Source organism: Ovis canadensis, chromosome 15 (assembly GCF_042477335.2).
Source record: "Ovis canadensis isolate MfBH-ARS-UI-01 breed Bighorn chromosome 15, ARS-UI_OviCan_v2, whole genome shotgun sequence".
In the NCBI taxonomy this organism is placed as follows: domain Eukaryota; kingdom Metazoa; phylum Chordata; class Mammalia; order Artiodactyla; family Bovidae; genus Ovis; species Ovis canadensis.
The window spans coordinates 55,500,709-55,526,802 of record NC_091259.1 but is presented as its reverse complement, the minus strand read 5'-3'; the positions used below and the strand labels follow the sequence as shown (position 1 = coordinate 55,526,802).

At 36.6% G+C, this 26,094-nt stretch overlaps 2 protein-coding genes across 2 annotated transcripts; both read left to right on the top strand.

Moving 5' to 3' along the window:
* The first annotated feature begins 388 nt into the window (after positions 1-388).
* On the top strand, positions 389-1,354 carry LOC138420498 (olfactory receptor 52N4-like). Its single transcript, XM_069553737.1, has one exon. It carries the CDS (start codon positions 389-391, stop codon positions 1,352-1,354), a length of 966 nt encoding a protein of 321 aa, XP_069409838.1.
* Positions 1,355-17,940: 16,586 nt separating this feature from the next.
* Positions 17,941-18,891, top strand: LOC138420996 (putative olfactory receptor 56B2). Its single transcript, XM_069554731.1, has one exon. It carries the CDS (start codon positions 17,941-17,943, stop codon positions 18,889-18,891), a length of 951 nt encoding a protein of 316 aa, XP_069410832.1.
* Positions 18,892-26,094: the final 7,203 nt, after the last annotated feature.

The window sequence follows — 26,094 nt, the reverse complement described above, 5'->3', positions numbered from 1 at the left end:
AAGCACACTAGGATATCGTTCACAGGGAGATCTATATATTTATTAACAAATGAAGTTTTCTATCCAAAATCTCTTTAGAGAAGATATAACAGAGTTACTTTTTATTATAAATCTATGAGGATGAAAAACTAGTTTCAGAAAACAATTTTGAATCAATGTCTGTGATGTGAGCTTGAATTGCTTAATAAAAATTTGTTGAGTGAATAAATGAACTAGTCAATAAACAAACAGAAGACAAACTCACTATCACTCAGGAAAGTTGACTGTTTGATCAAATAAACTACAGAATTTTAAAACACAGAAAAAGAGAAAGTAACCATAAACTATGTTTTCTCTTGTCTTTATCTTACTCTAGGAAAAGTCACATAAAGTTTAAGTCTATTTGATTATGCTAATGCTGAATAAAACGGAGCGGGTCCCACCCTCATTCATTCTGAATGGAATCCCAGGACTGGAAGAGGTGCATATTTGGATTTCCTTCCCATTCTGCTCCATGTATGTTGTAGCTATGGCAGGGAATTGTGGCCTCCTCTACCTCATCTACTGTGAGGACTCCTTGCACAAACCTATGTATTACTTCTTGGCCATGCTTTCCCTAACGGATCATGTCATATGCTCTAGCACAGTCCCTAAAGCCCTCTCCATCTTCTGGCTTCATCTCAAGAAAATCAGCTTTGATGGATGCCTGATCCAGATGTTCTTCATCCACACCTTCACAGGGATGGAGTCTGGGGTGCTCATGCTCATGGCCCTGGACCGCTACGTGGCCATCTGCTACCCGCTGCGCTACTCAACTATCCTCACAAATCCCGTCATTGCAAAGGCGGGTCTGTCCACCTTTCTCAGAGGGGTGTTGCTCATCATTCCCTTCCCTTTCCTCACCAAGCGCCTGCCCTACTGCAGAGGCAACGTAATCCCCCACACTTACTGTGACCACATGTCTGTGGCCAAGTTGTCTTGTGGAAATATCAAGGTCAATGCCATCTATGGTCTGATTGTTGCCCTCCTGATTGGGGGTTTTGACATCCTGTGCATCACAGTCTCCTACACCATGATCCTGAGGGCAGTGGTCAGCCTCTCCTCAGCAGAAGCTCGGCGGAAGGCCTTCAGCACCTGCACGGCTCACATCTGTGCTATAGTTTTCTCCTACAGCCCAGCCTTCTTCTCCTTCTTTTCCCATCGCTTTGGGGGCCATACAATCCCTCCCTCTTGTCACATCATTATAGCTAATATTTACCTACTGTTGCCTCCAACTATGAATCCTGTTGTGTATGGGGTGAAAACCAAGCAGATAAGAGACTGTGTTTCAGGAATCCTTTCAGGTTCTAAGAATACCAAATCCCACAACATATGAGTGGGCATTCCCAGGAAAGAAAAGAGAAAGATGAGTTTGAGTTACCTGTTTAGGTGGGAATTGGCAAAATCTTTGCAAGTTCTATTTTGGCCACTAAAATGGGACTTATCTAGTAGTAAGTGCATCTCCAAATGCATGTCCTGTCATGAGAATCTCAGTATCACCTGCACACCCAGCAATCTTTCTATGAATTTCTTATTTCTCATTGCTGTGAAAGATTAGTCTAATAACTAACCCAAGTTTTCTTGAACATAAACAAATTAGACCATTTTTCATAAAAAAGTGAATAAAATGGGAGGAAATGATTTTGTTTTAAACAGTGAATTTAATAACTAGATAGCCAGTTGTGACTTTCCCCTGAAAATATATACTCTCTACTTTTAATCACTAACAAAATATCTCTTTCTTTTCAAGGAACAGGTAGAGAGTATCCTATGATGAATTTTAAGTTTCTGGGAATTTTATTAGAATCTCACTTTATACTGAATAGGTCTCTCTTAGCCAGACTACACACACTATTATACTACAGACTAATCTGGTGTTCATTTTCCTTTGAAACTGTATTTGAAAACACACAATCTGGAAGGTGAGGTAGATAAATCTAAGCAAATCTACTAAATAGCATAACTTATTTTTATAAGAATGGCATGAGATTGGATCAAGATTGACTTTTTTCATCTCATCTCCAATTGTTAAACTAATAAAAAGAAATATTTCAGATAATTAAAATTCTGATAAACAAGTGAGGGACTATCATTAAGATTATGCCAAATTAATAAGCAAGTGAGGGACTAAAGGAAATGGCACTTTTTATTAGTTTTTTCAGAACTTACTCAATTATATATGAGAAGTTTAGAGTAATCTGAATCTACTTTTATCTCTCTTTTCAACTGAAAAAAAAAAGCACACATTGTCTCTCCCCAATTCAGTTAATCACACACACAAAATTGCATTGAATTATTTAATTGCTTTTCTCTACTATCTTGTAAAATCCTACAGAACAACTCTATCCCCTAAACTGCAATTATCCTCCCTGTATCATCCCATTTCTCTGTTCACCTTGACCTCAAAACTTCTAAAGCGAGTTTTCAACATTCTCTCCAGTTTTCCCCCTCAAATTGAAATCAGTCTTTCCCTAGTTTTTCTTTCTGTCATCGCTTCCATTAACTGAAATTGCTTCTGTCAGTCTCACTAAGGACTTCCACAATAACAAATAAAGTTATTTATGGGTTCATATATCTACTACTGCAGGCAAGAATCCCTTAGAAGAAATGGAGTAGCCATCATGGTCAACAGAAGAGTCCAAAATGCAGTATTTGGATGCAATCTCAAAAACGACAGAATGATCTCTGTTCATTTCTAAGGCAAACCATTCAATATTACAGTAATCCAAGTCTATGCCCCAGCCAGTAATGCTGAAGAAGCTGAAGTTGAATGGTTCTATGAAGACCTACAAGACCCTTTAGAATTAACACCCCAAAAAGATGTCCTTTTCATTATAGGGGACTGGAATGCAAAAGTAGGAAGTCAAGAAACACCTGGAGTAACAGGCAAATTCAGCCTTGGAATGCAGAATGCAGCAGGGCAAAGACTAATAGAGTTTTGTCAAGAAAATGCACTGGTCATAGCAAACACCCTCTTCCAACAACATAAGAGAAGACTCTACACATGGACATCACCAGATGGTCAACAATGAAATCAGATTGATTATATTCTTTGCAGCCAAAGATGGAGAAGCTCTATACAGTCAACAAAAACAAGACCAGGAGCTGACTGTGGCTCAGATCATGAACTCCTCATTACCAAATTCAGACTGAAATAGAAGGAAACAGGGAAAACCGCTAGACCATTCAGATATGACCTCAATCAAATCCCTTATGATTATACAGTGAAAGTGAGAAATAGATTTAAGGGCCTAGATCTGACAGATAGAGTGCCTGATGAGCTATGGAATGAGGTTCGTGACATTGCACAGGAGACAGGGATGAAGACCATCCCCATGGAAAAGAAAAAAAAGCAAAATGGCTGTCTGAGGAGGCCTTCCAAATAGCTGTGAAAAGAAGAGAAGTGAAAAGCCAAGGAAAAGAGGAAAGATATAAGCATCTGAATGCAGATTTCCAAAGAATAGCAAGAAGAGATAAGAAAGCCTTCTTCAGGCTTTCAATGCAAAGAAATAGAGGAAAAGAACAGAACGGGAAAGACTAGAGATCTCTTCAAGAAAATTAGATACCAAGGGAAAATTTCATGCAAAGATGGGCTCAATAAAGGACAGAAATGGTATGGACCTAACAGAAGCAGAAAATATTAAGAAGAGATGGCAAGAATACACAGAAGAACTGTACAAAAAGGATCTTCACGACCCATATAATCACGATGGTGTGATCACTCATCTAGAGCCAGACATCCTGGAATGTGAAGTCAAGTGGGCCTTAGAAAGCATCATTAACAACAAAGCTATTGGAGGTGATGGAATTCCAGGAGAGCTGTTTCAAATCCTGAAAATGATGCTGTGAAAGTGCTGCAGTCAATATGCCAGCAAATGTGGAAAACTCAGCAGTGTCCACAGGACTGGAAAAGGTCAGTTTTCATTCCAATCCAAAGAAAGGCAATGCCAAAGAATGCTCAACTACTGCTCAATTGCACTCATATGACATGCTAGTACAGTAATGCTCAAAATTCTCCAAGCCAGGCTTCAACAATACGTGGACCGAAACTCCCTGATGTTCAAGCTAGTTTTAGAAAAGGCAGAGGAACCAGAGATCAAATTGCCAACATCCGCTGGATCATGGAAAAAGCAAGAGAGTTCTAGAAAAAACATCTATTTCTGCTTTATTGACTATGCCAAAGCCTTTGACTGTGTGGATCACAATAAACTGTGGAAAATTCTGAAAGAGATGGGAATACCAGACCACCTGACCTGTCTCTTGAGAAACCTATATGCAGGTCAGGAAGCAACAGTTAGAATTGGTCATGGAACAACAGACTGGTTCCAAACAGGAAAAGGAGTACACCAAGGCTGTATATTGTCACCCTGATTATTTAACTTATATGCAGGGTACATCATGAGAAACACTGGACTGGAAGAAACACAAGCTGGAATCAAGCTTGCCGGGAGAAATATCAAGAACCTCATATATGCAGATGACACCACCCTTATGGCAGAAAATGAAGAGGAGCTAAAAAGCCTCTTGATAAAAGTGAAAGAGGAGAGTGAAAAAGTTGGCCTAAAGCTCAACATTCAGAAAACGAAGATCATGTATCTGGTTCCATCACTTCATGGGAAATAGATGTGGAAACAGTGTCAGACTTGATTTTTGGGGGCTCCAAAATCACTGTAGATGGTGACTGCAGCCATGAAATTAAAAGACACTTACTCCTTGGAAGAAAAGTTATGACCAACCTAGAGAGCATATTCAAAAGCAGAGACATTACTTTTCCAACAAAGGTCCGTCTAGTCAAGGGAATGGTTTTTCCAGTGGTCATGTATGGATGTGAGTTGGACTGTGAAGGAGGCTGAGCACCAAAGAATTGATGCTTTTGAACTGTGGTGTTGGAGAAGACTGTTGAGAGTCCCTTGGACTGCAAGGAGATCCAACCAGTCCATTCTGAAGGAGATCAGCCCTGGGATTCCTTTGGAAGGAATGATGTTAAAGCTAAAACTCCAGTACTTTGGCCACCTCATGCGAAGAGTTGACTCATTGGAAAAGACTCTGATGCTGGGGGGAGTTGGGGGCAGGAGGAGAAGGGATCAACAGAGGATGAGATGCCTGGATGGCATCACCAACTCAATGCACATGAGTTTGGGTGAACTCTGGGAGTTGGTAATGGACAGGGAGGCCTGGCGTGCTGTAATTCTTGGGGTCACAAAGAGTTGGACATGACTGAGCGACTAGACTGAACTGAACTGATAAGTGTTCTGAATGCTAGATCCTTTTCAGATCTGTAATTTGCATGTATTTTCTTCTATTCTTTGATTTGTCTTTTTCTTGCTACTATTCTTTGATATAAAATCCTGTTTGCTTTTTAATTTTGATAAAGTTTAATTTATTTTTTTTCTTTTTTGTCCTCAAGCAATATTTTTATATCTAATTAGCTACTGCCAAATATAAGGTCATGAAATTTTACCTCTCTTTTTTTGTCTAATTGGTTTATTGTTTTAGCTTATATTTAAGTATTTGATCTAGTGTAATTTTTTGTATGTGGTGTGAGGTCAATGTCCAAATTCATTCTCTTGCATGTGGAGATCCTGCCACCCCAGCATTATCTGTTGGAGACAATACTTGCCTCATTAAAAGGTCTTGGGGCTAGAGTCTAACAAATATACCTTAGATGTATGAGTTTATTTCTATACTTTTAATTCTATACCATAAGTGCCTATCATCATGCCAATATTGCATCTTTTTTCTTATCATGGCTTTGTACTAAGTTTTAGAATTAGGACGTGTGAGTCATCCAATTTTGTTCTGTTTTCATATTGTTTCAGCAATTTACATTTTGTTGAAACTGTAGGAATTGCATTGAATCTATAGATATTTTGGATAATATTGTCATTTTAATAATATTAAGTTTTATAATTCATGAACATGGGAAGTCTTTCCATTTAGATAGGTTTTTTTTAACTTTTTTAATAATTTTTTTGTCGTTGGTGTATAAATTTTATGCTTCCTTAGTATAAAAGACATTACCCCATTACATTACCTCTTTTACATATAAACATACAGTCATTTCTCTAATAATGAGTGATATTTAGCATCTTTTCATATGTTTATAGCCATCTATATCTCCTTTGGAGAAAGGTCTGTTTAGGTCTTCTGCCTATTTTTGATTGAGCTATTTGTTTTCCTGATGTTGAACTGTATGGACTGCTTATATATTCTGGAGATTAATCATTTGTCAGTTGTTTCTTTTGCAATTATTTTCTCACTTTCTGAGGGTTGTCTTTTAATCTGGTTTATTGTTTCCTTTGCTGTTCAGAAGCTTTTAAGTTTAATTAAATCCCTTTTGTATATTTTCGTTTTTATTTCCATTATTCTAGGATGTGGGTCATAGAGGATCTTGCTCTGATTATGTTAAAAAGTGTACTGCCTATGTTTTCTTCCAAGCTCTTTATAGTTTCTGGCCTTATATTTAAATATGTTCTATTTTCATTCTATTACATGTAGCTATCCAGTTTTCCCAGCACTACTTATTTAAAAGGTTGTCTTTTCTCCATTTTATATACTTGCCTCCTTTGTCAAAGATAAGATGCCCATAGGTGCATCTGCTCCAATGATTTTGGCTGGGAAATCCTGTGGACAAAGGAGCCTGGCGGGGTATAGTCCATGGGATCTCTAACAGTCAGACACAACTTAGCAGCTAAACAACAGCAACAAACAAATCAAGCTTTAGGTCAAAGACCATTCATCTTTCCTTTTTGTAAAAAATCCTGATCCCCTCCAAAATTTTGCTTAGTTGCCATTTCCTGACTACTTCTTTATTACTTTAGGTTTATAGTAACACAATATGTCTTTGAAAAGCACTCTTATGAAGTAGTTTTCCATGTATTGCTTTGCTATTTTCAAAACAAGTCACTTTTTACAATCCCTAAACTGTCTTCCTTTGATGTGAATATGTGCATGCCAAGTTGCTTCAGTTGTGTCCAATTCTTAAAGACCCTGTGGACTGTACCTTGCCATGCTCCTCTGTCCATGTATTTGATGTGAATACATAAAGGTAAAATGGGATGTAGCTAGGAAATACAATAAGGAACATTTGAAACCTTAGGTTTATTCACTATTTTAAACTATGCTAAATGCTGATATAATCTTATGATGACTAGCAGTTTACTTTGGGAAGAATATTTAACAAAAAAGTGTAAATATGATGCCAAATATGAGGCATCATAAAAATGAGAAGGCTTAATCCAGCATTCACATATATGGTATGATTTCCACTGTCCTTCTACTATTCACTGTCAAGAATGCTGACAACCAGTCATATATTCTTACAGGAATAAATTGGTGGATTATATTCAGGAAAAAGTGAAAGTCCCTGAGAGAAGATCACTTCCAACTAAGGATTACTACAATGAAGAAAAGAACACTCCAAGTAAATGTTATCAGTAGATGAATCTCAGTAATTGCATAGCTTCAAATCCACTTTCTAAAGGCTTTTGATTAGTGTCAGGTAACAGTAAACCACTGCAAGACTTTTAAGAAAGAGTTCCAAAATTAAAAAACAAAGCATGCTACTAAAATAAATGATTGAAACTTAGAAGTTATAACAATATATGATGCAACATACATATGTATATAAATACATAACTTTTATTTACCTTTCTTGGTTATGTTAAAAGTAAATGAAATATTATTACATGGTTTAAGATTAAGTCCACCAAGTCCATATTAATATTTTTTCCTGTAGATAGTATAATTTTGAACCATCTAGTATTAAAATATCATGCCTTTATATCATGTATTTAATATTTTAAAATTTCAAAGAAAAGATAACAGCTAGAAAAAGATCACAAAATATTCTTTGTTCAGTTTTTAAATTAAAATATTAATAAAAGATGAAATCAAGTATGCCTTAGATATGGTATCAGTGATTTTAACAGGTTGTCTGTCAAAACATTTATCTCAGCTTCATTGTTTTATATTTTGATGTCTGCTTTATTGAGTATAGTGTGACTGTCTGGACTCCTCCAAGAAGAAAAACTCTGTCCAAATAAGGGAAAGTTGCTTAAAACCAGAATCAACTGGATTCAAAAATAGAAATTTCCCAACCATGTTTGTATATTTCATAGTTGCTGCTGCTGCTAAGTCACTTGGCATTAAATAGCTTATCAGTATTTGCAGAAGTCAGCTTTCTCACAAAAAAATTATATACTAACCTACCTCATATATTTTAACAAAAATTAAATGATATTCATAAGTATTTCACAAATGTTCATGTATTTGACAAAAATAGTTGTTGGGTTTTTTTTAATATATAGGTGTGTGTTAACTTAAAATGTTACCCCAGGCCTTTGTATGTTTAATGACGTGTTTTATATCTTTATAAATAGACAAAGAACTCAAACAGAGATATCTCTAAAGAAGATGTGGATGGCCAACAAATACATGAAAAGATTTCAACATAACTAAATTCAAATCAAAACCACAAAGATAATAATGTATAACCTAAAAAGCTTTTTTCATAAATAGTGCAGATATTGGCAATTTTGTGGAAACATTAGAGTTATTGTACATTGCTGCAGGGTATGTAAAAAGTCACATAGGAGCTGTGGAAAACAGTTTAGCAATTACTTGTTTTGAACACAGTTACTATATGACTCAGAAAATCAACCCTTAAGCTTATAACCAGACAATTGGACACAAATGTAAAAACAACTTATACACAAATGTTTATCCTATCAGTATTAAATTTAAAAAGCAGAAAGAAGCCAAATATCATTGAGTGAATGTTAGTTGAGCGAATAAACAGAACTAAGCATATCTGTATCAGGCATTTTTAGTCATTCATAAAATTATGAAATACTGGTACATGCTCTTACGTATATGACATTTGAAAACACTATGCTAAATTTAAAAAGAAACACAAAAATGGCCACATGTTGTCTGACTTCAATTACATGAAATCTCCAAAACAGGTAATCATTAAACCAAAAGGCAAATTTGTTTTGGCAAGAACTAGATGGACAGGCCAAGAAGAAGTGACTGATAAATGGCTACAGATAGTTCCTTTGTAACAATGGAAATGTTCTGAAATTATATAGTACTGATGTTTGTGCAACATTTTGAATGTACTAAAAGGCAATCAATTGCACATTTTTAAGTGATTTAAGTAGTTATTTTATAGCATGTGAATTTCACTTCAATCAAAAATGATTTATCATTTTTATATTTCAGTATAAAAACATTACACCATCTCTGTCTGTCTGTCTATCTCTCTCTCTCTATATATATATATAGTTAAGATCATTTTAACTATTTATCAAATAGCAGCACTTTAAAATTGTAGAATTTATGTTTCAATACGGTATTATTCAAACTTTTTATCAAATATATATATAGAAAATGCATATTAGACAATCTGTCAACAGTTACCTCTAGATTATAGAAATTAAAGGGTTTGATTTATCTATTTCTAAAATCATTTTTTCCAATTAATAAGAAATATAGGAATCAATTTTAATATATAATTAATGAAAACAACTAGAATCAGTTGTGTATCATTATTATTTTTTATATCACCACCATCATTATTATCCCAAAAACTGGGCATCAAAATATTACTAGCATAATTAGTTTGAACTATTGACTGAAGTTCTTCAATGTTCATCATTTTCCTTACTTGAAAGAAAACTGAAAGGATAAAAGGATATGGCAAAACCAATACAGTATTGTAAAGCAAAATAAAGTAAAAATAAAAATAAAGATTAAGATTAAACCTCTCTTAAATTAGAATTTTACATAATTTTAGTGAAACTGTGAACAAGCCTCATATCTAATATCTGATTTGTATCTTAATTAATGTTAATAAAGACATAGATTAATTCTAAAAAAAAAGGATATAGGAATGTGTGTGTGATTAAAACTTTCTGAACACACAAGGAAACAAGCAGAACTCTTTAATAAATATTAAATCTATAATATTTATTAAAATTAGGTTGCATTCATTCTCATTTTCCTGTACACATTCCTCACATTCAAGCACACGAATTAGATATGTTCAGATAAATTTGTTCTTCACGTGTTATCTCATAGACTGTGGGTGGAAACTCCCACTCTTCCTTCTCAAATAGAATTCCCATACCAGCACCTGTATTTCAAGTGCTTTGCAAGACCCTCTTGGGATATATGTCATATTTCTAAAAATATTCAGTTCAACAGTACTAATATCAAGGGATTTAGAATTTGAGGACTGTGAACGTACATATGTTGTAGATCCATGATTCTTTTTTTTTTTTCGGCCAGAATCCTGAACACTTGGACCAGATTGCATTCAGCTCATTGTTTTGCTATCCAGAAACTAAGGTAATAAAGGACATGGAAAAGTGAGAGTGAAGGCAGATTTTTTTTTTTCACTCTATAGGCAGTGAAAGTGGCTTCCCAGGTGGTGCAAGTGGTAAGAATATGCCTGCTAATACAGGAGACTAAAAAGTTGCGGATTGTATTCCAGGGTAGGGAAGATCCCCTGGAGAAGGAAATGGCAACCCACTCCAGTATTTGTTGCTTGAAAATTCCACGGACAGAGGAGCCTGGCAGGCCACAGTCCGTCAGGTTGCCCCAAGTGGGACATAACTGAGCGCACACACACACACACACACACATAGGCAGTGAAAAATGTAGAGAGGGCTTTTGAATGTATATGAATTGATTATTATATCTACATAACTTCAGGTGTGATTCCATCTACCCATTTGAAGAGAGGAATATTATGAAATACTGCATTTTCATGGCAAAATATTTATTTCTCCAATTCTCAGGTTGCAATACAGTGTAACTTTCCATGATTATTATGAATAATTATTCTAAGAAAATAGGATCCTTTGATTCTATTATGGTGGATGTCAGATATGAATCATCCACATGGCTAGAAGAGATAGGAAAATAGCAAGAGAATGGTTCTTGATCACGGTCACAACATATCTGCTCTTCACCTATCCCCCCACTGCTCTCAGAATAAGAATCTGATTTCTTTTCTTTATTTCTAGAGACACTTATTTGTGACTGCATTTCGTCCAGAATGGGGCTTCCCCCAAAGCTCAATAGGTAAGGAATCTGACTACAATGCAGGAAATACAGGAGACGCAGGTTTGATCCTTGGGTCAGGAAGATCCTCGGGAGAAGGAACTGGCAACCCACTTCCCTGGTGGCTCAGACAGTAAAGTGTCTACCCGCAATGCGGGAAATCCGGGTTCGATCCCTGGGTTGGCAAAATCTCCTGGAGAAAGAAATGGCAACCCACTCCAGTACTCTTGGCAACCCACTCCAGTACTCTTGCCTGGAAAATTCCGTGGACTGAGGAGCCTAATAGGCTACCGTCCATGGGGTCACAAAGAGTCCTCATGACTGAGCAACTTCACTTTCACTTTTCTAGTATTCTTGCCTGAAAAATCCCATGGACAGAGGAGTCTGGCGGGCTACAGTCCAAAGGGTGGCAAAGAGTTGGACACGATTGAGCAACTAAACACGCACATACACACAACCTTGGGTAATGGTTTCTTCGGCTTTCTGCCTCACAATAATTCCTTGTGCTATGCATTTCATCCATATTAGACAGGAAAACATACTTTGAGGAACAAACTTTATGTTAGGAAAAGAACATGGGATGTAAAATTTAGGACTAATTAGTGAGGAAACAAACATTTTCTATGGAGTTTAGAAGTGGGAATTCTCAACATGTGCTATGATAATCGAGCTTCCTGGGTGGCTCAGTGGTAAAGAATTCACCTTCAATTCAGGAGCCACAGGAGACACGATGTCTATCCCTGGGTTGGGAAGATCCCCTGGAGGAGGGCCTGGCAACCCACTTCAGCATTCTTGTCTGGAGAATCCCATAGACAGAGGAGCCTGGCAGGCTATAATGTGATCGAAAAGAGTTGGACACGACTGAGCGACTGAACTGAACTGAACTGAGACTATGATAATTGTACATATAAACAAGTAGTCATATTCTTGTGTTAATGTAACAACTTTGATACACTAGTCTCCGATAGAATAATATGAGCCCATTTTACTTGCAGAAAATTAAGTTATAATGTATGGAAATAATTCAAATTTTGTTTGGAAAACATCTAATATAAGTATGGTTCAGTTCAGTTCAGTCACTCAGTCATGTCCGACTCTTTGCAACCCCATGAATCGCAGCACGCCAGGCTTCCCTGTCCATCACCAACTCCCGGAGTTCACTCAGACTCGCATCCATTGAGTTAGTGATGCCATCCAGCCATCTCATCCTCTGTCGTCCCCTTCTTCTCCTGCCCCCAATCCCTCCCAGCATCAAAGTCTTTTCCAATGAGTCAACTCTCCACATGAGGTGGCCAAAGTACTGGAGTTTCAGCTTTAGCATCATTCCTTCCAAAGAAATCCCAGGGCTGATCTCCTTTAGAATGGACTGGTTGGATCTCCTTGCAGTCCAAGGGACTCTCAAGAGCCTTCTCCAACACCACAGTCCAAAAGTATCAATTCTTCGGTGCTCAGCCTTCTTCACAGTCCAACTCTTACATCCATAGATGAGTATGGTTGATACTACAATATTTGATGTGAGCTTGGATCATTAACTAGGGAGTTTTACAAATGTTTTGCAAATGGTACCTAAACTTTAATGTAAAATAAAACCAGTTTTAGTAATCAATCTTCAGTTTAGTTCAGTCGCTCAGTCGTGTCCAACTCTTTGCGACCCCATGAATCGCAGCAGGCCAGGCCTCCCTGTCCATCACCAACTCCCGGAGTTCACTCAAACTCAGACCTAACAAAAAACCATGAAGGATATAAATAGGATACTTATTTCATATTTAGAACCTATATCCTTAAGAATAGAGCACAAGCAACCTCAGAGATATAGTTGCTGTTCTCAATTTATCAGTTTCTATGCTAATTTCTCAACCTCCTTTTGTTACACATACACATAGAGTTAACAGTTAATCGTTTAAATGTTTTGAGAGGAAGAAATGCATAATGATCCTATTTTTTCAGCAATTCTGAAAATCTGTATACACAAGTTAATTATTTATAAGACTACATTTCAAAGTTTATTTTGTTCTACAGTAATCAGTTAAATATATGTAATTATACATATATGAGTTATTACAGTTTTGTTTCTTATTGAAAAATTTAAAAGAAATGTGGAAAGTATAATGGCATACAAACATTAGGAACAAATTTACAAGCCTCATGAGAAAGAAACTTGACAATTTCGGTATATATGGAAACACCTTCTTATATGGTAAACTCATGTTAGTCTTTGTCAATAATGAAAATTCCAAGACTTTTGTTAGCCTTGCGACGGTTAGCTTAAGTCCTTTGCTGTTAAACAGGATATTGAGAATCAGTTAATAATTTGTGATTGCTTTAAATTTGTGACTTAATAATTTGTGATTGCTTTAAATTCCCAACTTTTAAGTTTTCTACCATGTATTAATCAAATGAACATGATAATTTCAATATATTCTATTATTTTGCTTGTGGCCAATCATAAGGAACATGGGAATGAAACAATTTGGTGCACTAAGATTTAATTACTGTGTGTAAAATGTGTCATCTATTATTTTATGAAAGTTAAAGTGTTAGTCACTCAGTCGTGTCCGACTCTTTTGTGATTCCATGGACTGTAGCCTGCCAAGCTCCTCTGTCCATGGAATTCTCCAGGCAAGAATACTGCAGTGGTTTGCCATTTCCTTTTATGAAGGTGATCTTACTCCATATACTTGTTTGAGTTTCTATTTTGCCTGTTATAATATGTCTTCCTTATTTGGGAGTATGTGTTTGGTGTATTAGTATAACTTTTCCTTCCAAATATCTTGTGCATTTTCAGTTTACTGTTTTCTTTGCAGTCTCTTTTGGTGATTCATATTTATACATATATATTTCATTGCATAAGTCATGTCTAATTTCTTGATGACCCCATGGACCTAGCCTTCCAGGCTCCTTTGTCCATAGGATCTCCCAGGCAAGAATACTGAAGTGGTTGTCATTTCTTTCTCCAGGGTTTTTCCTGACCCAGGGATGGAATTCACATCTCTTGCATTAGCAGGCTGGCCCTTTACCACTGAGTCACCAGGGCTAATCATGGAGGTTTATACATATATATTTTATTGCATAAACACTTGCATATAATCAATGTAAAATATGGTTAACATGTAGCATTGTCTAACTGACTGAACTTAATTTACAAATCTAACATACTTGTTTTGACTGTTGACTATTTTGTTCCATGCTCCTTTGATTTTTTTTTTAATGTTTTGCAATGGGGAATATTTTTTTTAGGAATTTAAGTTTTCTGTTGAATTATGAAATAGAAACTATAGTTCTTTCTTCTGATGTTTCCTCTTATACCTTCAAAAAATAATGTTTAAAATACAGTGTAATAATTCCTAAAGTCTTACAAAATCTGAATCATTTATTCATTAACCTCTTCATTCACTCAACAATATTTATTGATATCAAATATGTGCACATTGTCTTGGCAGACAATGCAAATATTAACATAAATACGTATGTCTAAGCACTCAGATTTTGGCTAAAATCTGGTGAATTCATGTTATTGATACTTTTATAATATTGTGATGTTAAATGAGAAACACATTTTAATCAACAGCCAGATATACACCATACCTACAATGCCTGCATCTTTTGTAGTTATATTAAGAAAATTCAAAGGACAGCTCCCTGTCTTCTCTGACAGAGAGCTGAGTATTCTTTTTTTAAATTTTTGTTTATTTTTGAGTCTGCTGGATCTTCATTCCTGCAAGGGTTTTTCTCTAGTTGCGATGAGCAGGGCTGCCCTCTAGATGCAGTGCTCAGGTTTCTCACTGCTGTGGCTCCTCTTGTTATTTTTACAGCACAGGCTCTAGAGCACAGGCTCTACAGTTGTGACACAGAAGCTTAGCTGCTCTGCAGCATGTGGGATCTTCCCTGATCAGGGACTGAACTCGTGTCTCCTGCATTGGCAGGTGGTTTCCCTACCACAGAGCCACCAGGAAAGTTCACAGCTGAGTATTCTTAAAGAATGTGATATTTGAAGTTGGATTTGGTTGTGGTTGGGTACAAAATAGAATATAATATTGCAGAATTACAAAGCAAAAAATCTTGGTGAAAGTGAGTAGAAAAGCAAACAACTACAGAAGAAAGAAAGAAGGGAAAACACTGATCTAGCAGAATTCTAACCATGCATTAAATGTAACATCATTTGTCTTTTCCTCTTTGAAAATTCCCTGGATCTTTTCCAAATTTTTACTCATATCTGTATGGCTCTTTTCTAAAAAATGTGAAAGTCCCTGGTTGGGAGAGGGGTACCCATGACCTAGGAAAGTCAACAGTGAAGTAAAGAGGACCCTACAGGAGCACACAAAGTAAATCCTACCAAGTAATGATATCCACTTATCATCTGCAGTTACAAATCAGTTTTCCAAAGACTTTCTTTACTAAGTGTGAATTAATAGTCAAAGAATGTATTACATTTGATAAATAGTTCCAATGTTAATAATAAAAAACAATGAGAACTATAAAATAAAATATTGAAATTTAGAGCTAATTAAACTGGACATGGAACAACAGACTGGTTTCAAATAGGAAAAGGAGTACGTCAAGGTTGTATATTGTCACCCTGCTTATTTAACTTCTATGCAGAGTACATCATGAGAAACTCTGTGCTGGAAGAAGCACAAACTGGAATCAAGATTGCCGGGAAAAATATCAAGAACCTCAGATACACAGATGACCCCACCCTTATGGCAGAAAGTGAAGAGGAACTAAAAAGTCTCTTGATGAAAGTGGAAGAGGAGAGTGGAAAAGTTGGCTTAAAGCTCAACATTCAGAAAACGAAGATAATGGCATCTGATCCGATCACTTCATGGGAAATAGATGGCAAAACAGTGGAAACAGTGTCAGACTTTATTTTTTGAGCTCCAAAGTCACTGTAGACGGTGATTGGTGAAGATGAAGTTGCTCAGTCATGTCCACCTCTTTGCGACATCATAGATTGTAGGCTACCAGGCTCCTCCATCCATGGGATTTTCCAGGCAAGAGTACTGGAGTGGGTTGCCATTTCCTCCTCCAGAAGATCTTCCCAACCCAGGGATCAAACTCGGGTCTCCCACATTGTAGGCAGACACTTTACCATCTGAGCCATGGTGATTGCAGCCATGAAATTAAAAGATGCCTACTCCTTGGAAGGAAAGTTATAACCAACCTAGATAGCATATTAAAAAGCAGAGATATTATATTGCCATCAAAGATCCGTCTAGTCAAGGCTATGGTTTTTCCAGTGGTCATGTATGGATGTGAGAGTTGGACTGTGAAGAAAGCTGAGCACTGAAGAATTGATGCTCTTGAACTGTGGTGCTGGAGAAGACTCTTGTGAATCCCTTAGACTGCAAGGAGATCCAACCAGTCCATCTTAAAGGAGACCAGTCCTGGGTGTTCATTGGAAGGACTGCTGCTGAGGCTGAAACTCCAATACTTTGGCCACCTCATGCGAAGAGTTGACTCATTGGAAAAGACTCTGATGCTGGGACGGGTTGGGGGCAGGAGGAGAAGGGGACAACAGAGGATGAGATGGCTGGATGGCATCACTGACTTGATGCACATGAGTTTGGGTGAACTCCAGGAGTTTGTGATGAACAGGAAGGCCTGGTGTGCTGTGATTCATGGGGTCACAAAGAATCAAAAATGACTGAGTGACTGGACTGAACTGAAAATAACATATATGAAGCAGAATATTTGCATAAATATATATCTTATTTAGTCTACCATTTTTTATTTTGTTATAAGTATAATGAATATCTTTACTTCCTTTGAGATGAATATATTTATCAGGTGTGTGTATCCTTACTGGTTTTTTTTTTTTTGTAGATACTACAGTTACCAACCACAGCGTTTTTCAAATCCTGATAATACATGCCAAAAATTTAACATATTGAAAGGAAACAAATAAGTAGCAATATTTAGGAGAAACAGATTACACAAACCTCAGTTTTTATATTAAAATGAACAAATGATTAAATTTTAAAAATTTGATAAATACAAAGTAATTTAATTGAGTAATTCATTTCAAACAATTTTTCTGAAGGTAAGTTTTAATTATCTGTTTTACTCTTATAGTATGACTATCTGGAGTGCTCCAGAAATCGAAAGTATGTCAAGTAGAGGAAAATTACTGAAAACCAGAAACAACTGCTTTTACATTATGCTGAGATACCTCAATTATTTTTCTTTTATTTTGTTACATGATTTCATATAGGTGATTAGCAATTTTGATATCAGTTTACTCACTAAAACAAGTGTATGATAAATTACTTCATATATTTTAATTAAAGTGAATAATACTCATGATTATTTCACAAAATCTCATGACCTAGAAAAAAGTTTTTTTTAAATTATCAATACCATATAATGTAGTGTTACCTAAATATCTCCATACTCAAAAATCTTTACACTCATGCTGCTGCTACACTCATACTATATATTAATATTAAGTCTCTAATAATCCAACACTTTAGTAAAATCAACTTTAAGATGCCAGGCTGTGAAATTAGAGGGCTTTCATTTTGTCCAAATTCTATGATCTCCAGGCTGAAGATAGTGACCAAGGTTCCAATTTTCACTAATATTTTTTCCTCAGTCTTGAGAAGGACAAAACAATATGAACTGCCTTATGGTATGAAGTTTGTGTCTTGATTAAGCCAACAGGTAATGTTACAAAAGTTCCTGTTTAACTAGAAATATCCAATACATATTAGTGCTGGGATGAGAAGAGAAAAGACAATGACTCTGTACCACCACTACCACCAAGAATATCATGAACCTGAATAACTCCTTTTCAAACACTGTCAGAAAAATTATTAAGAATAGTAACCTTGCATATTTTTCCTCTTAGTGAAGATGTTCCAGGATCTCAGAGATTCCAACAGCTCAAAGTTCCAGGTCTCTGAGTTCATTCTGTTGGGATTCCCAGGCATTCACAGCTGGCAACACTGGATATCCCTGCCCCTGGCTCTGCTCTACCTCTTAGCTCTCAGTGCCAATATCCTTATCCTGATCATCATCAATAAGGAGGCAACACTGCACCAGCCCATGTACCATTTCCTGGGCATCCTGGCCGTGGTAGATATGGGCATGCCTACCAACATCATGCCCAAGATTTTGGCGATCTTGTGGTTCAATGCTAAGTCTATCAGTCTCCCTGAGTGCTTTCTGCAAATGTATGCCATACATACATTTATGCTTATGGAATCAGGCATCTTTGTCTGCATGGCTATAGATAGATATGTAGCCATTTGTCGACCGCTACACTATCCATCAATAATCAACAAATCTTTTGTGGTCAAAGCCACTGTATTCATGACACTCAGAAACAGTCTGTCTTCTATCCCTGTGCCTGTGTTGGCTGCTCAGAGACACTACTGCTCAAAAAACCAAATCAAGCACTGTCTGTGTTCTACTCTTGGAGTCACTAGCCTATCCTGTGATGACAAGAGAATCAACAGTGTCTATCAGTTACTTCTGGCCTGGACACTCATGGGAAGTGACTTGGGTTTGATTATTATATCCTATGTTCTAATTCTTCACTCTGTGCTGAAACTGCACTCAGCAGAAGCTGCATCCAAGGCCTTAAGTACTTGCACTTCCCACCTTATCCTAATCCTTTTTTTCTATACAATTCTTATTGTCCTTTCTGTCACCCATGGTGCAACAAAGACAGTTCCCCTCATCCCAGTTCTACTCAATGTACTTGAAAATGTTATTCCTCCTGCCCTCAACCCCATGGTCTATGCACTCAAGAACAAGGACCTGAGACATGGCTTATATAAGTTCCTTAAGCTGAATTACTAAGGCAGCTAACTTGGAGAGGATGCTCACCTTTGTAATATCCCCACATATATGTTCATTATATCCTCCTAGGATTGTAGATGGAAGAAGAACTAAGAAACATTGACATTTTTTGGTTGATTTAAGTAGTCTATTGCAACTAATGATGCTTCCAAAAAAGCAGTAAAAGTAATATTTGGAACCATGTTTTTCAAGAAATTTCTCTGTTATCCAAAATGATGATTCTCTCAAAAATCCAAAGGAAAGAGAAGCAGAATAAATATTTTATTTTCTTACCTAGTTGCCCTGGCTAAAACTTCCAGACAATGTGGTTAAATCAGATACCTGCCATTCTATTCTTTTTAATTAGAGCCTTTAAACCATGTACATTTGATATAATTACTGATAGGGTAGAACTTCCTCCTACTATTTGTTTATTGGATTTATGATGTGCAATTATCTTTTTTAAAAAAATCAAAGACTTGAACGGACATTTCTCTCAAGAAGATGTACGGCTGAGTAATACTCCATTGTGTATATGTACCAAAGCTTTCTTATCCATTCATCTGCTGATGGACATCTAGGTTGTTTCCATGTCCTGGCTATTATAAACAGTGCTGCGATGAACATTGGGGTACATGTGTCTCTTTCAATTCTGGTTTCCTCGGTGTGTATGCCCAGAAGTGGGATTGCTGGGTCATAAGGTAGTTCTATTTGCAATTTTTTAAGGAATCTCCACACTGTTCTCCATAGTGGCTGTACTAGTTTGCATTCCCACCAACAGTGTAGGAGGGTTCCCTTTTCTCCACACCCTCTCCAGCATTTATTGCTTGCAGATTTTTGGATCGCAGCCATTCTGACTGGTGTGAAGTGGTACCTCATTGTGGTTTTGATTTGCATTTCTCTAATAATGAGTGATGTTGAGCATCTTTTCATGTGTTTGTTAGCCATCCGTATGTCTTCTTTGGAGAAATGTCTATTTAGTTCTTTGGCCCATTAAAACTGGAGCCAATTATACAGAGTGAAGTAAGCCAGAAAGAAAAACACCAATACAGTATACTAACACATATATATGGAATTTAGGAAGATGGCAATGATGACCCTGTATGCAAGACAGGGAAAGAGACACAGATGTGTATAATGGACTTTTGGACTCAGAGGGAGAGGGAGAGGGTGGGATGATTTGGGAGAATGACATTCTAACATGTATACTATCATGTGAATTGAATCGCCAGTCTATGTCTGACGCAGGATGCAGCATGCTTGGGGCTGGTGCATGGGGATGACCCAGAAAGATGTTCTGGGGAGGGAGGTGGGAGGGGGGTTCATGTTTGGGCATGCATGTAAGAATTAAAGATTTTAAAATTTAAAAAATAAAAAACTAAAAATTAAAAAAAAAAAAAAAAAGAAGATGTACGATCACCAACAAGCACATGAAAAGTGTTCAATATATGCACTCAAGAAGAGGGAGGTCAGTCAGGGCTTATATAAGTTTCTTAACCTAGACAACAAGAGCAATTAATATGGAGAAGGTGGTCATTTTCCCAAACATATATCCATCGTATTTTCTGAGATTTTGAAATGGCAAAAGAGATAAAAACGCTGACACTGACAGTTTTTCAGTTAGCATACGGAATTTGTTGGCCACCTCATGCGAAGAGTTGACTCATTAGAAAAGACCCTGATGCTGGGAGGGATTGGGGGCAGGAGGAGAAGGGAACGACAGAGGATGAGTGGCTGGATGGCATCACTGACCCAATGGATGTGAGTCTGAGTGAACTCTGGGAGTTGGTGATGGACAGGGAGGCCTGGCGTGCTGCGATTCATGGGGTCACAAAGAGTCGGACACAATTGAGTGACTGAACTCAACTGAACTGAAGGAATTTGTGGTGGAAAATGAAACTTCAAAAAAAGTAGTGGAACTAATATTTGTAATCTTAGTTGTCAAGAAAGATCTTCATTTAAAGCAGAATAACACACCGATTCTCATTACTTCAAGGAATTTGCAAGTGGAATATGCATTACTTTTCCAGACAAAAATGAAGAGACATAATTAAACTACATATCTGACAGTCCTTTCTTTTTAATTAGAGAATTGAATCCAGGTTCAATTTATATAGCTTCTGATAGCACAGGATTTACTTCAGCCATTTGTGCATTTGCATCCTAATGCATTTTATATCTTTTTAAATGGACAAATAACTTGAATTGGTATTTCAATAAAGAAGATGTACAAAGCCTACAAGCATATGAAAAGATACTCAACATTATTTTTCATTAAACAAATTCAAATCAAAACTGCAAAAGAGACCACTATTTCCCCTAAAAGGATTTTTTAGTTGGTTTTTTTTTTTTTTGTAAAATGAAATTAGCAAGTGTTGGTGATTTTAACATATCAGGGTCCTAGTACATTGCTTTAGAAATATAAAATCATGCAGGAGCTGTGGAAAACAGTTCTGGCAGTTAGAAAGACACATTTGCTGTGTAACTCAAGAATTCAACACTTAAGTGTCTACCCAAAATATTGGAAAGCTTGTATGAAAAAAGACCTTGTATATTCATATTCATAGTAGCACTACTAGCAAAAAGCTAGAAAGAACACTTCATCTATTGAAAGTTAAAACAAAACTATATATATATATATATGTATACAAGGAGTTATTAATCATTCATATAAAATGAAGTACTAATATATACTGTTATGCACATGCTGTCAAGGATGTGGAAAAAGAAAACACCCTGCATTGTTGGTGGGAATATAAACTGGTACAGCCATCATGAGAAACAGTAAGGATGCTCCTCAGAAAACTAAAAATAAAATTGCCATATTATTCAGCAGTCCAATGCCTGGTCACACAGCCACACAAAACTTGCATTCAAGAAGATACAGGCACAAATATGTTCTTAGCAACACCATTCACAATAGCCGAGACTATTTTACGTACTTCTGGGAAACACCCAAAATAGAACCAATCTAAATGTTCATCAACAGATGTATGGATAAAGGAGATGTGGTACGTATATGTAATGGAGTGCTATTCAGCCATAAAAAGAACAGAACAATATCACTTCTAGCAACACAGGTGGACCCAGAGATTGTCATACTGAATGAAGTAAGTCAGACAGAGAAAGACAAATCATACAATATCACTTACATGTGGAATCTAAAAAAGTGGTTAAAATGAACTTATTTGCAAAAGGGAAATAGATTCATAGATATAGAATACAAATGTATGGTTTACTGGAGAGACCAAATAGGGGGAAAGATTGAATGGAGATTAAGTTTAGCTGGGTTTAGCAGATGTAAACTATTATATATGGAATGAAAAAGCAACAAGGTCCTACTGTATAGCACAGAGAATTATATGCAGTATCCTATGATAAATAATAATGGGAATGAATATTTTGAAATGTATATATATGTATGACTGAATTCCTTTTCTATATAGCAGAAATCAATACAACTTTATAAATCAACTATACTTCAATCAAAATAAATTAAAATTATATGCTGTTATGGAGATGAAATTTGAAAGCATCATGTTAAGGGAAAAAGCCCAACATAAATGGTTAAGAATTCTATGATTTCTTTTATATGATATATTCAGAATAGGTAAGCTCATTGAATCAGAATGCAAATTATTTATTGACAGGAGCTGGAAAACCGGGGCAATAAGTGACTGATTTCCTTTTGAGGTAACAAAAATGTTTTGGAACTATATACTGCTGATATTTGCACAGCCCTGAATTTACTTTTCAAAGAGTAAAATAGTTAATTTAATAGTATGTGAATTTCACCTCAATAAAAAATTATGAAGTAAAAAAACACTGTGCTAAAAGTTTTCTCCTACATATAAACTTGTATCATTTTTCTGCAAAATAACATATAAATCTAAGAATGCTGCTACTGCTACTGCTGCTAAGTCACTTCAGTCGTGTCCGACTCTGTGCGACCCCATAGACAGCAGCTCACCAGGCTCCGCCGTCCGCCCTCCAGAACACTGGAGTGGGTTGCCATTTCCTTCTCCAATGCACGAAAGTGAAAGTCAAAGTGAAGTCCTCCAGTCGTGTCCGACCCTCAGCGACCCCATGGACTGCAGCCTACCAGGCTTCTCCATCCGTGGGATTTTCCAGGCAAGTGTACTGGAGTGGGGTGCCATTGCCTTTTCTGGTAAATCTAAGAATGGGAAATCATTAAATAAATTGTGTAAATATGTATGATGTACTTTCATTTAGTCATAATTTTGCTGAATTGCCCTGCTGTAAATGTCCATTTAAACTTGAAGAACTTTTGTTTTAATATGACATTGTCAAACTTTTTTCAAAAATACATATAACAAATGACCCAGAGAGATGGTATGGGGATGGAGGTTGGAGAGGGTTCAGGATTGGGAACACGTGTACACCCGTGGCAGATTCATGTTGATGTATGGCAAAAACAATACAATATTGTAAATTAAAAAAGATAAAATAAAATAAAATTTTAAAAAATAATAAAAAAGGGAAAAAAAGTTTGACATATATACCTTATCATGTGTAAAATAGATAACTAGCTGGAAACTGCTATATAACACAAGGAGCCCAGCCTGCCCTCTGTGACAACCAACAGGGCTTGAAATGGATAGAGGGGAGGGAGGCTTGAGAGGAAGTGTGTGTGTGTATCTATATATATACATATATATGTATATATATGATAATGAATGTATATAAATAATATATATAAAGAATAATGAGTATATCAATAATATATAAAATATAAATAATAATATATAATATAATGTAATAATATATTAAAATATAATATTATATATAAAATAATAACTAATTCACATTGGTATATGCCAGAGGCAACCACAACATTGTAAAGCAATTATCCTTGAATATAAAAAAAGGAAAAATGTATCTGTTTAATAAGTCTGATCTGGTGAAGTTCCTCAGTGTCATAAATTCATCATCAATGTCACTTGAAAGAAAAATAAGCAAATAAAGGGACATGAAAATATATGTGATTGAGAGTAAATTAAAAGTTCTCAAAACATTGTAAATATCTTCAGCTTGTGTCCTTGAGAAACGTATATGCAGGTCAGGAAGCAACAGTTAGAACTGGACATGGAACAACAGACTGGTTCCAAATAGGAAAAGGAGTACGTCAAGGCTGTATATTGTCACCCTGCTTATTGAACTTATATGCAGAATAGTACATCATGAGAAATGCTGGGCTGGAAGAAGCACAGGCTGGAATCAAGATTGCTGGGAGAAATATCAAGAACCTCAGCTATGCAGATGACACCACCCTTATGGCAGAAAGTGAAGAGGAACTAAACAGCCTCTTGATGAAAGTGAAAGTGGAGAGTGAAAAAGCTGGCTTAAAGCTCAACATTCAGAAAACGAAGATCATGGCATCTGGTCCCATCACTTCATGGGAAATAGTTGGGGTAAGAGTGGAAACAGTGTCAGACTTTATTTTGGGCGGCTCCAAAATCACTGCAGATGGTGATTGCAGCCATGAAATTAAAAGACCCTTACTCCTTAGAAGGAAATTTAAGACCAACCTAGGTAGCATATTCAAAAGCAGAGACATTACTTTGCCAACAAAGGTCCATCTAGTCAAGGCTATGATTTTTCCAGTGGTCATGTATAGATGTGAGAGTTGGACTGTGAAGAAAGCTGAGCGCCGAAGAATTGATGCTTTTGAACTGTGGTGCTGGAGAAGACTCTTGAGAGTCCCTTGGACTACAGGGAGATCCAACCAGTCCATTCTAAAGGAGATGGTATGGGGAGGGAAGTGGGAGGAGGGTTCAGGATGGGGAACAGGTGTACGCCCGTGGCAGATTCACGTTGATGTGTAGCAGAACCAATACAATATTGTAAAGTAATTAGCCTCCAATTAAAATAAATAAATTTAAATTTAAAAAAATAAAGGAGATCAGTCCTGGGTGTTCTTTGGTAGGAATGATGCTTAAGCTGAAATTCCAGTACTTTGGCCACCTCATGTGAAGAGTTGACTCATTGGAAAAGACTCTGATGCTGGGAGGGATTGGGGACAGGAGGAAAAGGGGACGACAGAGGATCAGATGGCTGGATGGCATCACGGACTCAATGTACGTGAGTCTGAGTGAACTCTGGGAGTTGGTGATGGACAGGGAAGCCTGGGGTGCTGCAGTTCATGGGGTCGCAGAGAGTCGGACACAACTGAGTGACTGAACTGAACTGAACTGTGTCCTTAAGGGCCTGACACAGAAAGTAGATAATTCTGTGTATGTTGAAATTAGTAATATTCATTAAACACTACAGTGTTCATTCTATAGCACCTATATATACTTCTTCACACAAAGCAAACAGATGCATATAGATGTGTGTATATGAAATTATTCTCTTATTTATGTCATCTTATAGATGATAAGCAGAGAGCTCGATGCACTCTGGTTCAGGTGTTTAGGGTACTAGTCAAAAGATATCGCGATTCTGCAATATATGCACATGCACAATCCTCAATTTCTTAGTCTTTTGTTATTTATACTATTGAACGTGGAATTTAAAGAAAAGAGCTTCCCTGGTGGCTTAGATGGTAAAACATCTGCTTACAATGTGGGAGACCCGGGTTCGATCCCTGGGTCAGGAAGATCCCCTGGAGAAGGAAGTGGCAACCCACTCTAGTACTCTTCCCTGGAAAATCCCATGGATAGAGGAGTCTCATAGGCTACAGTCCATGGGGTCGCAGAGAGTCAGACATGACTGAGTGACTTCACTTTCACTTTTCATAGATGATAAGAATGTAAACCTTCCGTTTTCCTCCTCAGATAGGAGTTAGTTTAATTCCCATGAACAGTCTGTGTACCTTTAACGCGGTGCATGTGTTCTTGGGCTAAGTTGCACGCATTTTTCAATTTGTTCACAATTTTCCTCTTCTTATATGTGAAGGTTCTGGGAGTACCAAATCCTCAGTGATGTTATTTAGAGAGATGAAAAATAAAACAAATACAAGGAAAATAGATGGGTGTGTGAATGATTGAAATATTCTGTAACTCAAATGCTTTCAATTTGTCTCCCATTATGTCTTCCACAGAAAGAAACAATACTCTGCAATAAATATTAAAGTCATTATTTTTCATTAAAATTTTTTTATTCATTTTCTTTATTTTCATTCCTTGCTACTTATACATGCTCTCACACAATGCACAAATAAACACACATGGAACTATTCACTTATTTACATACTATTCTATG

Coding starts and splice junctions, on each gene's coding strand:
- LOC138420498 (XM_069553737.1), top strand. CDS start 389: ATGCTAATGCTGAATAAAACGGAGCGGGTCCCACCCTCATTCATTCTG.
- LOC138420996 (XM_069554731.1), top strand. CDS start 17,941: ATGTTCCAGGATCTCAGAGATTCCAACAGCTCAAAGTTCCAGGTCTCT.